Source organism: Amborella trichopoda, chromosome 6 (assembly GCF_054954075.1).
Source record: "Amborella trichopoda isolate Santa Cruz 75 chromosome 6, AtrichopodaSantaCruz75HAP2 v2.0, whole genome shotgun sequence".
In the NCBI taxonomy this organism is placed as follows: domain Eukaryota; kingdom Viridiplantae; phylum Streptophyta; class Magnoliopsida; order Amborellales; family Amborellaceae; genus Amborella; species Amborella trichopoda.
In genome coordinates this window covers 53,005,536-53,021,705 of record NC_142341.1, presented here as the reverse complement: position 1 = coordinate 53,021,705, position 16,170 = coordinate 53,005,536, and the positions used below count along the sequence as shown (strand labels likewise).

The window sequence follows — 16,170 nt, the reverse complement described above, 5'->3', positions numbered from 1 at the left end:
AACTCAGTTAGATATTTCAACAATTTTAAATTGTATTCCAGGTTTGCATAAAAAATCACTACTCTGACTTGAGACTCGCAAGGCCAAACTAGAACGGGAGCCAAGCGATTTTGTGGCGAAAATCCCCAAAATAGTATCACAATATTCAAAAAATTTAATTTTAAACTTTGTGCTCAAACAATGACATGTTCTTAACCACCCGATCTTAAATCTAACAATCAATGATAATTGTGATGTCCTCGTATCAAAATAAGTGGTCTCATTATATATATATTTTTAATTGATTTTGTGACAAAATTTAGTGTTTTTTTTTTTTTTGGATTATAAAATATTAGCTAATGTCACTAAAAATGAGGTTATAGGAATTTGAAGCTCTGTCAAGTGGTAAGAGATGTAATAACAATATTTGAAGATGGAGGGCTTGGAGTGGCGATATTCCTGTTACACCCATCCTCTCTCTCTCTCTCTCTCTCTCAAACCCATCATCCCTCCCCAAACCCAACACCAAGCCCAATCCTGTTAAACCTACCTCTCTTTCTCTCTCTCCTTCTCTCTCTCTCAGACACAACACACAAGAATTTAGTGTAAAGCCTCTCCAAGGGAATTCGGGAGGGTTTCAAACCGTGACAATATATATATATATATATATATATATATATATATATTATTTATTATTATTATTTATTTATTTATTTATTTTTATTTTTTTTCTCTCTATCATATGTGTTCCAAGCTCTCTTTCTTCTCTAGTGATCTACTTGATTCCAAAACTCTCTCAATAATTCAAAAACTCTTTCTTGTCTCTAGATTCCAAAACACTCTCTCTCCCTCTCTCTCTCAATAATTCAAAAACTCGTTCTTGTGTCTAGATTCCAAAACACATACTCTTCTGTCTATCAATAATTCCAAAACTCTTTCTTGTCTCTAGATTCCAGAACAGATACACATACATACACGCAGTCTCTCTTTTTAATTCCAAAACTCTTTCTTGTATCTAGATTTCAAAACACTCCCTCTCAATAATTCTAAAACTCATTCTTGTCTCTAGATTCCAAAACTCTCTCTCTCTCTCCATCCAAACCGTTTGGCAACAAAACATTACAATTCCAAAACTCTCTTTCTTGTCCCTAATGATTGCAGAACTCTCTCTCTCTCTCATATGATATTCCATTTTTTTTAAGCCATAAAATATTAGATAAGTGTCTATCAGACCATTTAGCAGAGGCATATATACTTCTGGATGTTTGAGGTGCCAAAATAGATTCCAAAGCAACCAAATTCATGTCCATGCCATCAACAATATAATGCAATTTTCCCTCTCTTCTTTTTTCTTTCAGAGGACCAAAAACTCTATTTCCCAGTTACTTTAATTTGCCTCCCCTTCCTTTTTCCAGATCTCAAAATGTCCCCATGATTGGAAAAATATTCCAAATTCACAAGACAAGACAATATCAGCAAAACGTCTTTGAAAATTCACAAGGCACTCATAGGAAAACTAAATAAATAACAGGAAAAAAAAAAGAAAACTCCAAAAGGTAACGAAAAATATCAGATAAATAACAGGAAAAATTAAACTCTGAAATGTACATTGCCGTCAATCTGGTCAGGACTGTAACTCGATGCATTAACTCAATAGTTAATCAAATTTCCGAACAAGGAAAAACGAAACAACTGACAAGAATGAAAGAACGATTTCCATATTTTGTAAAAAAAAAAAAAATTATGTATATTAATTAAAAAAAAGGTGAAGAAGAAATGAAAAGACGCGAAAATTTATCTTCGATCAGATCACGAAAACATCTGTCATCAGAAGTTAGCATCATCCCCAACAAAACTGGACAAATACCTGAAGGCCGAGGGCTTATCAACCACCTCTCCATTGCCCTTGGCCACGAAAATTCTGCGCACAACCTGTGCATAGAGCCTCTCGAGCTGAGGAATTCCATATGCATCTGCACGCTCCACAAATCTCTGCTTTAACAACTCAATTTGGTCAGCCGGAACTTCATGGGACCTGCTCCCAGTGTCATTTTCTGGCTGCTGAATTCCATTTTCTGGCACATTTTCCATTTGACAATCCCCAGAAAGTGGATTTTCGGGTGACCTATCCGTTACATTTTGGACACCATTTTTCTCACTAACTTCGGTAGATGAGACTTGTGGCCTTGTCGTCTCCCCATCTGATGTCCTTGGCCGGTCACCAGGGATTGAATGGACTTCATTTCCTGAAAATTCACAGGTAAAATTTCTTGTTGCTAAAGATTCAGGTAAAAGATGGGGCTCTAAATTTGGTAGAAAAATCAGCTAAAATGTGGAATACTTTCTCTTTACAGAAAATTGGCATTTCACAAACCAGGCTTGATTGGCTAGTAGTTAAAATGTGCATCACTTCATCTAAGTTTGAATGCTGCTGCTGAACGTCACCAAAAAAAGAAAGTCTCCATGGTGTGTGAAATGGGATATCTCACCACTGGGAACGAGGAGAACAAAAACCGGTTTCTCTTTTATGACAGTTCTGTAGAAAACATCCTAACATCAACTTGAAGTCCTGTGGAAAGGAAGGAGTTCTGTGCGCAAGTGCATATGCACAAACGGTTACCATATACGATAAAGATTTTTGGTATACGATGAAGATTTTTGGAAGGTAAATGAAAGTAACAAGGTTCATAAGTTTCCAGGGAAGGCAGAGTCCGCATTGTTGATAAGCTGTCTACGATTATTATTTTCTTAAAGAAAAAGGCTAAACAAAAGGAAAAAGATAAAAGGTGAAGAAAATGGAAATACAACATCACAACCATGATTCCAATGAGTTGCTTAAGAATAAAAGGATTGAAAGCGACACTAATCGTCAAAGCGTTTACAAGAACGGCTTTGGAAGTGTACCATAATCCCCTTGAACACCAACCCATTTCCACTGATCAACTATACCCAGGTGTATGGCCCATGTGGGTTTAGGGTTTAGGGTGTATGCCCCTTCTTGGTTTCACTCCAGTTAATTCGCAACCATCCATTGGAGGGAAGAAATGGTGGAAGTAGTCAACGACAACCAGAGATCATAGTCTATTTGACTACCCGAATTTTTATGCACTACAAAGTGATAATACGATACTGAAAGTATGTCATGCTACATGTAGCACAATGTTCAGTATCCTACACAACATCTGCCATCCTTATCGACAAAGGACGGCTGATGAGAACTGGTGCTCTTCTCATGTACATCAACGTCAAGCAGTGGAATTGGTTCACATCAGCCATGGTTTCTTTACAGTGGATAGCTGATGTTGCAAACAGAAAACTGAACAGTAGGCTACATGTATTGTACCAATGTAACAACGGATACAGAAGAGAGTACTGGATCATAAAAACATACCTGTTTGCTCAGCATCATTACTGCGCTTTTGTCTCTTCAATACCTCATAACTTTGAAAGAGATTCACCTCTGGCTGAACATTACGAAGGCGAGCACTTGCTCTCGTGACATTCACTGCCTGAACAACTGGAGCTGTACAGGCTGCTCCGGAATCTTCTGGAATGCGTAAAGGCCCACCTTGCACCGCGATCTTGTCACAGAATGAGACCAAGGCAGGGTCCATTTGTGATAGCATCCCATGTACCTTTTTAAACAACAATCACAAAAGTGAACAAAAAAGAACAGCAGATTAAAGAATGAAATTCAAAGAAAATATAGTTTTCCTTTTTTTTTGTTTTTCATTGTTTTTTTCCCAGAAAAAGTTTTGTTGTATTGAGTGTGACGCAGTTACATGAAGGGAAAGTCCAACATATTCCGACAGAAAATGAAAACCAATAGCCAAACGGATTCAAGATCATCAGATGAAGTGATGGATGGCCCTTTTATTTTTCTTTTTGTGTGTGTGTGAGAGAGAGAGAGAGAGAGAGAACAGGATATGACCACAATGGAGGATCCCTCTCTCGCTCTGTCACCATCAAATTTAATTGGACGGGGATGATCCCCAATGGTCAATGGGTTTTCAATGGTCCATCAGAATATAGCATGCACTTTTAACTCAATGAAGAACATGAAATATAATAATCAGTATGGCCAAACATGACGAAGAAACATACCGCATCTCTAAGTTCATAAGCTCTGCTGACAATCCTAGTTCCATTATAGTCATCACCATTATAGGCCTGAAAACAAAGGTAAGCAAATACTTCAAGATAGTATTGAGGAAAAAAAATGAATTAAATTTTCCTAGGGAGCCCCAAAAGCTCCAGGAATTGGCCAAAACAAGCCCAACTTCTCCAATATTCCTCAGAAGGTCCTTCATTCGTAATTGAGCTTTAAGATCCTTATTGTGATGACCTCTGGGACAAGTGATCTGTTTGCTAAGAACTATGCAACATCCCCAATAGAAAGATCAAACTGAAATAAAATATATAATTCAAGCATTTTGTACATTTCTATTAAGAGTTGCCAAAAGCTTACATGCTTCCGTGGGTAAAAGATTATATTTAAAGTTGCCAAAAGATTGCAAGCTCCCCTTGGTAAAAACCCTATAAAGGAGTATTTTTAGGACCCAAAATTTTGGTGATTTAACCTCCTCAACCTAATGGCCAACCTCAAAAAAATTTAAAAAACGAAAAAACAATATTAAAGAAAATTATACATGTTTGACATGTGCCTGACAAAGAAAAAAGTCCTAAGATCGAACAGAAACCATCCAGCTTTTGGAAAGTCAGATCTAAGTGTTTAGAAACTCAAAATCCTTTTTTTTCTTTGTTGAAGTTCTTATCTGATGATTTTCAAGTGAATCCAAAACATTTTGATAGAGAGTAAATATAAGTGTGCTCCCACAGGAGCACACTACACACGCTCCTTGGAGTTCTCAAACATTATACAGGTCAGTTTAGAATGATAAAAATGTTATGTAAAAATATGTCCAGTGAATGACATTCGCTTATATAAAAATAGAGGTGCAAAACCTAGGAATCATTCAAGTAACACCGTTTATTTACTTTCTTTATTAAACTTTCAACAGAATTGGCCAAGTTTTCTTCCAACTCGACTGACTCAGACAGGGCGACTCGGATTGGGACCCGAGCAAGTCCAAACCTGAGCCCTAGTTCTAAAATATTGTTTTGCACACACACACACACACACACACACACACAGAGCATAGAAGAAGCACATTAGAGGGTGATCCAAGACAAGGTTCCTCTTATATTTGAATTTTTCTTATTAAATTTTAAGGATGTATTTTTGGAATTTTCTAGGGTTATTTTTTAGGGTTTTGAAGTTTTTAGGGATACATTTCTTGGATTTTAGGAGATGTTTAGAAAAGTGGGTCGAATACTTGTGAAATTCCTTAAAGGTTCAGAAAAAATACTCGTGAAATTCCTTGTTCTATTAGGGGTAAAAATGTCATTACAAAATTTCTTTTAAGTGAAGGAACTTATAGGTTATTTTTAATATGTTTCAACTTAAGTGGGGTAGTTTTGGTTTTTTTTATTATAATATAATAAAAGGGCCTAGAGTGTTAGGGTTTCTAACACTTTTTGGGGCGTGAACAGTTAAAACAGGCGGTGAACAGTAACAACAAGCCCTATCGAGGATTTTAGGGTTACTTTTTTTTTTTGCAATGAAAGCTAGACCGATTCAAATTTGGCATGTTCTGTTGATTTATGGAACTGTTTTGTCTATTTTATGCATTTTCCTGCATCAGAGAGAAAGGGCAAGAACCTTCCAATAAAATCATGATAAAGCACGAATGCAATTGAATACATCGCTAAAAGAAAACGCACTTTTGCATTTGCTAAGACGAGATCCACGTCTTTCTGGAAAGCAGAGCATGTGAGGTAATGGCCACTATCAACACGTTGTAGTAGTGTGGCGATATCCATGGGATTTTGGACAATTGAACGATAGTTAGGGGCATCTTCATCCAAAACTGGATAATGGAACACGCTAAACCTTTTATCATAAAAAATTCTGCACGAGAAAAAGAGATGCTGCATTTTGAGTACAATCTATGGCCAACAGCAAAAATATAAGAACTTTCTTTTTTCTCTGTTTGGTATAAATAATGAGAGAGCATCGTGTAAGAAAGACAATAATATACCATGATTTAATACAAAAAGAATTCTCACAAGAATAGGCATTTCAGGTTTCCAGCTAGTTCATATTGTATATATTGAAGATACATACATACATACACAGGAAGATACTTGCATTAGCCTACCCCCTCTTAAGTTTACCACCCTCAATGCTGCCATCTCTTTCGAATTTGTTGAACCCAGATTTCAGGGATAGCCCTGAAAAAACTAGATGAACAACTTTTAAAAAAAAAAAAAAAATACACATCTAATCGTCAATCTAACTGTGCCCCAATTTCTCTCTCCTTCGCAAACTATTTTTTTAGGGTTTTTTTCTGTCAATTTTCTTTTCATAGGGACAATCCTTAGGGTCAGTAAGATGCATACGCAAAAAATTACCAAATACACCCAACGTTCGTCCCCAAGTTCTGCTATGGAAAATTAACAAGTTTCATTCAACATTTCATAGATTCGCAGAATTTTATAATATTTTTTTTTTCCAAAGGTGACAACTAAGTTTTCCTTTTGGGTAGGTTAGCGATGGGATGCAAGCCTGGGACATTGTCCTGCAACTGTGAGCATCTTACGTCCAGTCTAACCACAACACGTGTCTCATGGGATGGAGTCGCATGGTGACCAGTGATGACACTATGTACTCTTCACAAAGCAAAAAAAAAAGCTCGAGCAAGTTCCATCTTGATTTATTTAGAAGCAAAATGATTGGCCTACCACATGGGACAAAACTAGGACGAAATATTACGTTTTGTTTTTTAGAAAAGGTTAACTAGGACGAGATATTACGTTTATACCTACAAAAACAATTTTACTTAAAAAGATACAACTGTATGGACATGTTGGGCTGATTACAGTTTGGGCTGACGAACTAGACACCTGTAGTATGTGTTGGAGACTGACATTCGTGTTGGTGTCCATATAGCACTCATACATTAAGTTAGGTGCCCAAAGCCACACCAAGTTTCAAATTCTCTTTTTCTTAAGTTTGTGACAAGTTTCAAATTCATCTTAGGAACAACATACCCTCAACTAGGTCAGAATCAAATATCATTTATCCCAAGAAATATTATCTTATCACTCACAAGAATCGATATATTTTTGCAGGGGAAGATACCCTTCATTCTATGATTGCAGAAGGGCAAAAGTCGACAGTACTTTTCTGAACCAAATTGACCAAATACCCTGTTTTGAGAGATGAAGAAATTCCCTCAAAGGAACTGATTAATAAACCTTTCCAAATGCAGATAATAAAAGCATGCATCAGCTTGTGTACCAATGCATACTGTTTTTTTTTTTTTTAATAAATGTGTACCAATTCATACTTGTCAGCCATTTCTTTTGACATAGGACTAGACACTTTAATTTTCCTTTTTTTATTCTTTTTTTTTGGGGGAGGGTGGGGGGGCAGGGGGGGATCTATAGAACAAGACAACTCTTAGACATTGTAATTGATGTAGCATAACATAAAATAGCAAAGAAGACCACTGCATGGTTACCTGTTGCAAACATCTCTAAGGCACATCCGGAGACGCCGTAAGGCATGCTCCTCTGCTTCTGCCTTTGCCTTCACCTCTGATAACTTTGGGCCAGTGACCTCCTTTGGTGCCTTGGGCAGCTCTGGAAGTGAAGATGTCTTTTGGGATCCGCTTGAGGCCTCTTCATCTAAGATAGAGAAAGCAGCTTCAACCAATCGACCAAAAAACATAAGTTTGTCATCTGATGTGGGTTTCTCCACTTGATAACTGTTAAAGCCAAAAACGAAAAGTCAGAATACATGTCTAAACAATCAAAAGAAACACTGGAACAAGGATATTTAGGATGAGAGTGCTCATAGGTGACACATTTACAGACAGAAATAACAAGGGGAAAAAAATCTAAATTTTACTTTATGTTTTTCTTCCAGAAGTTTGAAATTGCTCCATAGAATGCATCTATGTTTTTTATGTGCTTACAGTGAGCATCAATACCAAATAATTCTCCCCTATATCTTGTCAAATCAAGCGTAGAAATTCAACGCAGGCAGGTACTCAGACTCGAACTTCCCAAATACCCTTACACCTCATCTTAAAACTTATATAACACCAATATCTTCATCATCTCCCATTTTTTGTTCTAGATCTCCTTCACCTCAACCTTTTTGCCGCAGCCAAACTACTTTATTATCAAGTAATCCCTTGCTCCAACCTACCTTGCTTCCAACATACTCCCGAACTCTCATTATCACTGATGCGATGACTCATCTTGGTTATACCTAGACAGTTGTTACCACCAACACCCTCCCAAGTGATCTGCAACAGCCTCTCCACTCTAGCTCCTACTTTTTTTCACTTCATCTAAGTGCTAATTTCTCTCATTTCATTATCCAGTACCAACTCAACCACCTATCAGTCTCAGCCATGGTAGCCTCATCCCATGTACTGACTGTCTGAACACGTTGAATCAAGCCATGGTAGCTTCATCCCATGTCCTGACTATCTGAACACATTGAATCAAGCTTTAAGGCCCCTCAGTTTGTTGAGGTATAGCTTTGTAATGCAAGCTGGATAATTGGTAATCCCAACCAAAAATTCAAGAACTAATTCAACAGCCAATAGTAGACTTGTCAACTGATAGCATAATCATAGAATGAAACTTTTAGATTGGTTATAGTGTTAAGAAATCGCCATGTGTGATTTGAATAAGATGCACGAACAACAATATGTGCATCCCCAATGCACTTATGCAACTTGACATAACCTTCTTTAAATATTATCTATATAGAGAGAGAGAGGGAGAAGCGCTGAGAGACAGACAGAGCATCCCTGGGAAGTGGGTTTCAGTGAATGGTTTATAATTAAATCCTAAACCTATTTAAAGATTGCTAAGACTGAAAAGATCACGGATATTTGCCATGAATAAATATGGAGTCAATGGATAACGCTTTTCTGTGGAACAAATCAAAGAATAGTATTTTGTTCAAGAAACCAAATGTTATAGTTACCCAGAGCATAAACTTCCTACAAGGACTATCCATCCTTGGAGGAAAGCATGATTTTTCAAAAGGAAAAAGAACTTTCTTAAATTACAGTGAAGAAGAAAGATGGAGTACATACACATTACGGTGAGCAAACACTGATGTTGACTCTCCATCTAATTCAGCTAATGGTGAAGCAGATGTCCCAAGTAGCAACATAGGAAAATCTGATGGTAGATCTTCCAGAAGAGCCAACAAAACTGCCTTCAGTTGCTCATGTGCCTGAAATTTCAAATTTCAACACGTAAGATTTTCTTCTTCTTTTTTTCTTTTTCTTTTTGTTCTGAACATGCTTACAGTCAACAGCTAAGATTGCTCATATTCAACATTCTGAAGTACATTTTTGAGGCTGGGTCCAGTACTAAAACATTAACTCTGTATGAATCAAAGAACCTACAAACTGCAACTACTTACGTTCTCCCACCAAAGCTGGAATTGAGGCAAATATAGTATTGAAGGAGTTGTTCTCCTCGCTTCACCAAAGATGTGCACTAATGCTTCCTCTGGTATTTTTGCACTAGGATCAGAGAGGAGAGCAGGAAGCCCCAAAGAATGCACAGGGAACTTTTCCAGTTCATGTAGAACTGCAGGCCCAATATGGTCCTGATAAACTAAAGGGGTAAGTAACAATTCAGATTGCAGCACTTATGATGATAATGTATCAATATCTGTACATCTAAAAGGAACCAAGACAATTACCAGGCCAGCACCTTCATCTCCACAGAGCAAAAGCCGAGGCCGGTAAACAAGAGGCATAGCTGAACCATAAGAAAACCCAGATAGCTTGCTAACTTCTAGAGATCCTAGGGACGGAAAGATATCTGAAATGTGATCCATAATTTTAAGAAGATGTCTCTGCAAACATGGTGCAACAACAGGAGACAATGGCCTAGAATGGACAATAGATCCTCGATGAGCAGCTGGTGTAATGGTGGACATGGCTTCAAGAAAATGGTATTTTTCAACCCGGACTGAGTCAACATCTATCACAAACTTGTCGTCACTGGTATATACTTGAGGATATTTTTCACGGAAGGCCCGGATTGCAGCTTCAGTACACAGAGCTTTTAAATCAGCTCCACAGTACCCCACACAACTAGCTGCAAGTTCCATTTTTAGTTCTTTTGAAGGGGGCTCCTTCCATTTTCTCGTATGAATATCTAATATTTCGGCACGTGCCTGGCAGCCAGGTAAAGGGAAATTGAACTCGCGATCGAAACGACCAGGCCGTCTCAGTGCCCCATCAATGGCATCAATCCTATTGGTGGCTCCAATCAAGACAACTTGTCCTCTAGAGTCAAGGCCGTCCATAAGAGCAAGAAGGGTTGAGACAATAGAGTTGTGTATCTGTTCTTGCTTGCTAGACCTCACAGGAGCGAGCCCATCTATCTCATCAAAAAAAATAATGGAAGGCTGATTTCTTTGGGCTTCTTCGAACAGCATTTTCAGTTGTCTCTCCGCCTCACCAACCCATTTACTGAGCACATCAGCTCCTTTTCGCATGTAAAAGCTAACCTTCTGACCAGCCTTTGATGCAGCACAAGCCAATGCTCTTGCAATCAGAGTTTTCCCTGTTCCAGGAGGACCACACAACAAGACACCCCTTGGGGGAGTGATGTTATAGTTCGCAAAGAAATCAGGATAGAGGAGAGGGAAAAACACCATCTCTTTCAAAGCATCAATGTACTCTGATAGACCTCCTATGTCATTGAAACTTACATTCTCGTCAACTTGTAGAGGCTGGATATCTGCTCCTCCTTTGGAACTTGGACCAGCAGTTTGGACCCCTGGTGTAAGTGCACCAAAAGAGTCACTCTGGTGTCCCCACCCTGAAGCAGCAACATTCAAGCCCCATGCAGTGCTACCAGGCATGTCCATTCCTCCGAAAAGCCATGGTGCTCCACCTCTATTACCTGCTCTCATCCATGGAATTCCTGGTCCTTGATCTAACTCATCAACAAGAAGAGAATCATCCGAATCTTCCATTCTCGATAAGCGATGCCTCTTATGAACTCGAGAACCACCCTTTCTCACATCCTTTCCGGTCTTCATACCCATCCCCTGATGCAAAACTCTTCGTGGTGATCTTGGCCTCTGCTTCTCTTTATCGAGAGAGAGCCTACGGACCTCTGAGCGATTTCGGAGATCATATCTCCTCCTTCCATCTTGTTCTTCTTCTTCACCCTCTTCGTCTTCCCCATCTTCCTCTCTATCTTCCCCACCATTCCCCTCAACTTCATCACCTCCATCCCCCTCACCTTCATCTACACCATCCCCCTCAACCTCATCCCCGTTTTCCATTTCATCTTGGTCAGCTCTTTCTTCTGAGGATTCCTGATCATCCTCTGATTCTTGGAATAATTGTTCTCTTGCTGCCGTTGTCGACCTACGTGGCCTTAGGCCTTCACGGCGAGGCAAATATTTGTTTACAGGGCTCTTTTTGCGTCTTGGTGGGGTTGAGAAATCATCGTGACTAGCATTGTTTTCAGGTGGTTTTCTTTTAGAAGGACGATATCTTGGCCTCTGCAACAACAAAATTATGTTATAATTACATGATATTGAACTTAGATAAATTGGATGGAAGCACGAGACATAAGAAGGTTCAAGCTCTTATGAAACCAAGCCTGTAACTAACCTCCAGATATATTTCATTCTTGGGAGAGGATAAAATCTCACCATTAAGTCATCATCCTCGGTCTCAGAGTTGTCTGTTTCATAATCTTCAAGATTGATAGAAATTTTCCTCTTTCTAGTAGAACGGCGAAGATTGGTTGTGACAGACTACCAAGGAAAGATGATATTTATTTTCATCAGTAAATCTAGCAGAAACTATTTACTCCAAGAGAACAATAATCAAGAATGAAACATAATCACTTATTTTCCTTTTTCTGATCAATATCAAGAACAAAGCATAATTGTTTGTTTCAAACAGTGTCCCAAACAGAAGCAGCAGAAGACAAATGAAATTAAATTTGTAAGGGCAAGAAATACAGGCAACATTAACATGAGAATTTCCACAAACTTCACAAACATATTTTTAGCAAGGGCAACTTCATAAATGAATAAAATATACGATGATACATCGTATCATTTCTGATTTTTTCAGCAGGTAGATCACCGAATAAGCATCGCGAAATGATTAATTTTACTAAGAACGCAAATTCAATCAATATCTCATGCACGAAGCGTATAAAATGACATAGAATTGTCGAATAGGGTGTGTCGCAAAAACTTCAGGAGATCAGATGGAATGCAGTGACAACTTCATAGTGTAAAGAGAGAAACAACAAATGGATCCTATCACCTGTAGAAGCTCTAAAGATGAGCAGTAATGAAAGCACAAACAGGAATTTGTTCATAGAGGAGAGTTATTAAGCACGAAACAAATATTTAATGTTGCTATCTGGAACCTTGAATGAACTTTACTCATGAACTGGATGTTGGCAATGCACCAAAGAGTGTGTATCAATGATGCACTGATCATTAAGAATCTGTCACCTCAATATTGAGAGAGAGGATCTTTACACCATTACATTAACAATGGGAAAGTAGTATACAATGTGTACACACCTGATGGGCTTTTCCTGAGATCTCAAATTCTATTATGAAGAATCTTAACGGAATGTTATTTGGTATAGGAAACTTTTGGTAAATAATCTGGCAAACCTCATGGAGTCTGAGGATTTGATTGATGCTTGGAAGTTTGAATAGCTCAATTGACAAATGAGTAGTAGTTGGTCTTGGGGCAGGGGGAAGCAATGGCCCCTACCAGTTTAATTATGCACATCGTAACAATTTAAATAATTTATTTGTTATTAACAGAAATTAAGCTTTGTGACCTTTCAAGTTAGTAAAACCTATCACCATCATCAAATTCCAAAGTATTGAATAGAATGAATGCCTTAGCACCCTAAAGTGTTTCTTCTTTCAACTTCTATGAAATGCCACTAAGGAAACGACATAGCAGCTGTCACAACCCACAATATGGAAGTGATACATATGTTTCATATCACTTCTATTTTCTCTTTCAACTTTTAAAAAGAAAGAAAAATACATAAAGTGATAGAGATGAATCCAATGGATTAAAATTTAAAAATAAAAATAAAAGCTCTGTTTGTGTTTTGTATCCTACTCAAAAACATATATCATAACTGCATGTATATGTCCCTTTATTTTCTCAATCTTTCCAAGAAAATGATAAAGGAGAGAAATTAAACATACATTGGAAGTGGGAGGACGCCTCCGCCTATGCCCAGGCTGCAACATCTTGGCAATCTGAGAAGCCGCTGTTCTCTTTTTACTTTTATTCTTCTTTTGAATTGGTTGCTTATAGTAAAAATATGTATGGCTCAATAGCTTTGGCCTCGACCTGAGCCTATTACTCATGCGTATAGGCCTCGCCCCAGTTGAATCCATTGATTAAATGAAAATGGGTATGTTCCTCTTTATTGCTTAAGTTCACTTCGATGAAGATAAAACAACATCTAGCACAATAGCAGCCCAGACAATCTGTGAAAACAATGAATAATGAAGCTTCTCTATAACTAAAGCATGATTACATTCGAAAGAATGGTTAGTATCTAATAAAGCCAATACTTTAGTGAACTCGATGCAATACACCCCACCATAATTGAAAAATTCAATAAAGCCATCAAACCAATAAAAATCCTCGACAGAAAATACCGGAAACAATAACCGAAATCAGAACAACCAAAATAGACAGAAGAAACAATAAAAAATTCGATAAAATTTCCAAGAGAAAAACATTCAGAAAAAAGAAACTCTAAAACTCCAGTATTTACACTGACAGTCATAGACAGTAAGCCAAAACAATTCTCCCAAACAAACACAAAAAATAAATTCCGCCTCGACAATTCATGAATAAAAAAAGTACAAAGCATCAAGCCCTCCATGCAAGCAATCAAATAAACCTTAATTTTTCCATATATTCACTTCCTAAGCCCATGCAACATTGTGTTTTGCGATTTCACAGTCAAACCAAAAGGCATGGCAATACCAAGAACAAATATCGGCCAACAATGAAGAAACTAAACCCTAGATTCTCATTTTTCATCATCCTAATGCAATACTGCGCGAATTTACATTATTTTTCACGATTTTACAGTCAAATGAAAGGTATTGAGCAATACCGAGTGAATCTATGCGAAAAAATGTAGAAAAAGAATAGTAGTAGTACCAACCTTTAAGTGTAGAAAGCGATTAGAACAGGTGTTTAGAGAGAGAAACAAGCTGAGTTGTTGATTTCAGCTGAAAAAAAGGGAATAATGGCGAGAATTGTAGAGAGAAAGAAGAGAGAGCAAAAGTTCGTTTCTGCAATGTTCAGGGAGGAACTCTTTATAGCGGAAAATCAAAACCGTAAAAAAGAAAAAAGAAAATGCAAAAAAGAGAGAAAATCTTTGTTTTTAATGACGAAAAAGTCCATATTATGCCACAATTTGATAAAAGAGAAGGCCTGAAAATGCCTTTTAATTACAAAGACGTCCTCTTGCTTAAAAAATGACTATTTTACCCCCTGAGGGAGGGGATGGAATTAGGAAATCTCCAAATTATAGGCATCTTGTTTATAAGACTTGGGCTGGTTTACTATTTTAGCACAGGAAAGAAATACAATCAAGGTGGTCGCTTGATCATTGGATGTGAAACTAAGTGGCTATAATGAGATTATTTTTCTTTTATATATGGTGGTCACAAATTTCTAACCTTTTGATGTGAAATTTGATAGTTTGGATATGTCACAAAGTTCGAAAAAATTCTTTTTGAAGTTTGAGCTTGGTCAATGAAATTATTGCAGCCACCCAACTTTACATCTAATGATCAATATTATTGTGACCATCTTGTATAAAAGGTAAATTGTTTCATTCTGTACTTTCCTGTAAAGCAAATATTTACAAAGAGACCATATATCTTTTATACATGGAGGTTCCAATCATTTTTGTCCCTTAAATTTTAAAATGAGTGGTTATAAGAGTTTCATTGAATAGACACAAAGTTCCAAAAAAAAATATTATACTTCATTACTCACCCAAACTATCCAATTTAACATCTAATGAGTGGGAATATTTGTGTCTTTCATGTACAAAAGATAAATAGTCTCTTTGTACACAATCCCTTGTGCATGTGCCGGTACATAATAAGAGTGTGTACATTATGTTCCCATGGGAGCAAATTGTTCATTTGCCCCATCTAGTAAAAAATGTACATGGAAATTTCTTTTGGATCTAAAAATTTGGGATCCATTTAAATATCCCTAGATTATTATTTTCACCAAAAAAAAAAATTGGATATTAGCTCTTTGAGACTTCGATCTTGCTGTCCAAAAATTGGATCGTATTTGTGAAGAGCATTGGGACATGTTTCTTTTAGGCCCATAAGGTGTATGTTTAAATAAGCCTTTTGAATGGGTATCTAGGCAGTAGTAGAGGATACATCTCCAAAGTTGGGGTCCTAAAAATATCCATAGCTTGATTTTTACCAAAGGGAGTAAATGGACAATTTGCTCCCACAAGAGCACAAAATCATTGGCAACAATAATGTCACGCTCAGATATGCAAGTTTAAGAACTTAAAATCTACTTTTTATTTTTTTTCTAAAAATGTTCATTTGGCAATTCTTATGTGGATCCCAAATTTTCTTGATTAAAAGTATACTGCTAAGTAGCTCTTTTGCCTAAGAGAGTTAGTGCACAGTAGTCCAACGAGACCATAGGACACGATGGTCCATGCTATACTATAATATCATGATGTATGAGACATTACTCGTTAATTATCCCTTTTAGGCATTTAGTGCTCTAGTTGGTACTCCCACAAGCCCAGCTTAGCTTGAATTCAGCCCAATTTTTATTTGTTGGGCCCCCGATCTGTGCCTAAACTAAGTAACAAGTTTGTCTCGAGCTCAACATGAATGATTTATTGAGGCTTGAGCCCGAGCCAGAACCAGCCGAATCTCTCTCTGCATGCGAATTAAATCTACTTGTTAATTGAACCTTTCAAGCCTCTCTCCCTCTCAATGTACATTAGCAGTAGTTAGCTGTCAAATAAAAATGTATCTAATCACACCCAAAAGTTCAA

General features: G+C 37.4%; 1 protein-coding gene across 4 annotated transcripts; it reads right to left on the bottom strand.

Moving 5' to 3' along the window:
* Positions 1-1,536: 1,536 nt before the first annotated feature.
* LOC18448560 (cell division cycle protein 48-related / CDC48-like protein) lies at positions 1,537-14,423 on the bottom strand. Of its 4 annotated transcripts, none has more exons than XM_020676296.2 (11): positions 14,284-14,423; positions 13,304-13,591; positions 11,759-11,863; positions 9,782-11,605; positions 9,497-9,685; positions 9,162-9,304; positions 7,566-7,811; positions 5,764-5,950; positions 4,084-4,149; positions 3,371-3,614; positions 1,537-2,225 (listed from the first exon to the last, which is right to left on the bottom strand). In XM_020676296.2, the coding sequence occupies exons 2-11, from the start codon at positions 13,496-13,498 to the stop codon at positions 1,807-1,809; spliced, it is 3,618 nt and encodes a 1,205-aa protein (XP_020531955.1). In that variant the 5' UTR covers positions 13,499-13,591; positions 14,284-14,423; the 3' UTR covers positions 1,537-1,806. The 4 variants fall into 4 exon arrangements, 3 of the variants coding, with proteins under 3 accessions (XP_020531955.1, XP_006858683.1, XP_088725511.1); XM_006858621.4 differs by having other exon boundaries at positions 13,304-13,566; positions 14,284-14,414; XR_016057442.1 differs by lacking the exon at positions 9,162-9,304.
* Positions 14,424-16,170: the final 1,747 nt, after the last annotated feature.

Bases quoted from the DNA above. Each gene is read 5' to 3' on its own strand.
- LOC18448560 (XM_020676296.2), bottom strand. From the start codon at position 13,498: ATGGATTCAACTGGGGCGAGGCCTATACGCATGAGTAATAGGCTCAGG. The intron at 11,864-13,303 runs GTATGTTTAATT...TTTCCTTGGTAG, and splicing joins GGCGTCCTCCCACTTCCAAT to TCTGTCACAACCAATCTTCG. The intron at 4,150-5,763 runs GTGCGTTTTCTT...CTTTGTTTTCAG, and splicing joins TCGTCTTAGCAAATGCAAAA to GCCTATAATGGTGATGACTA.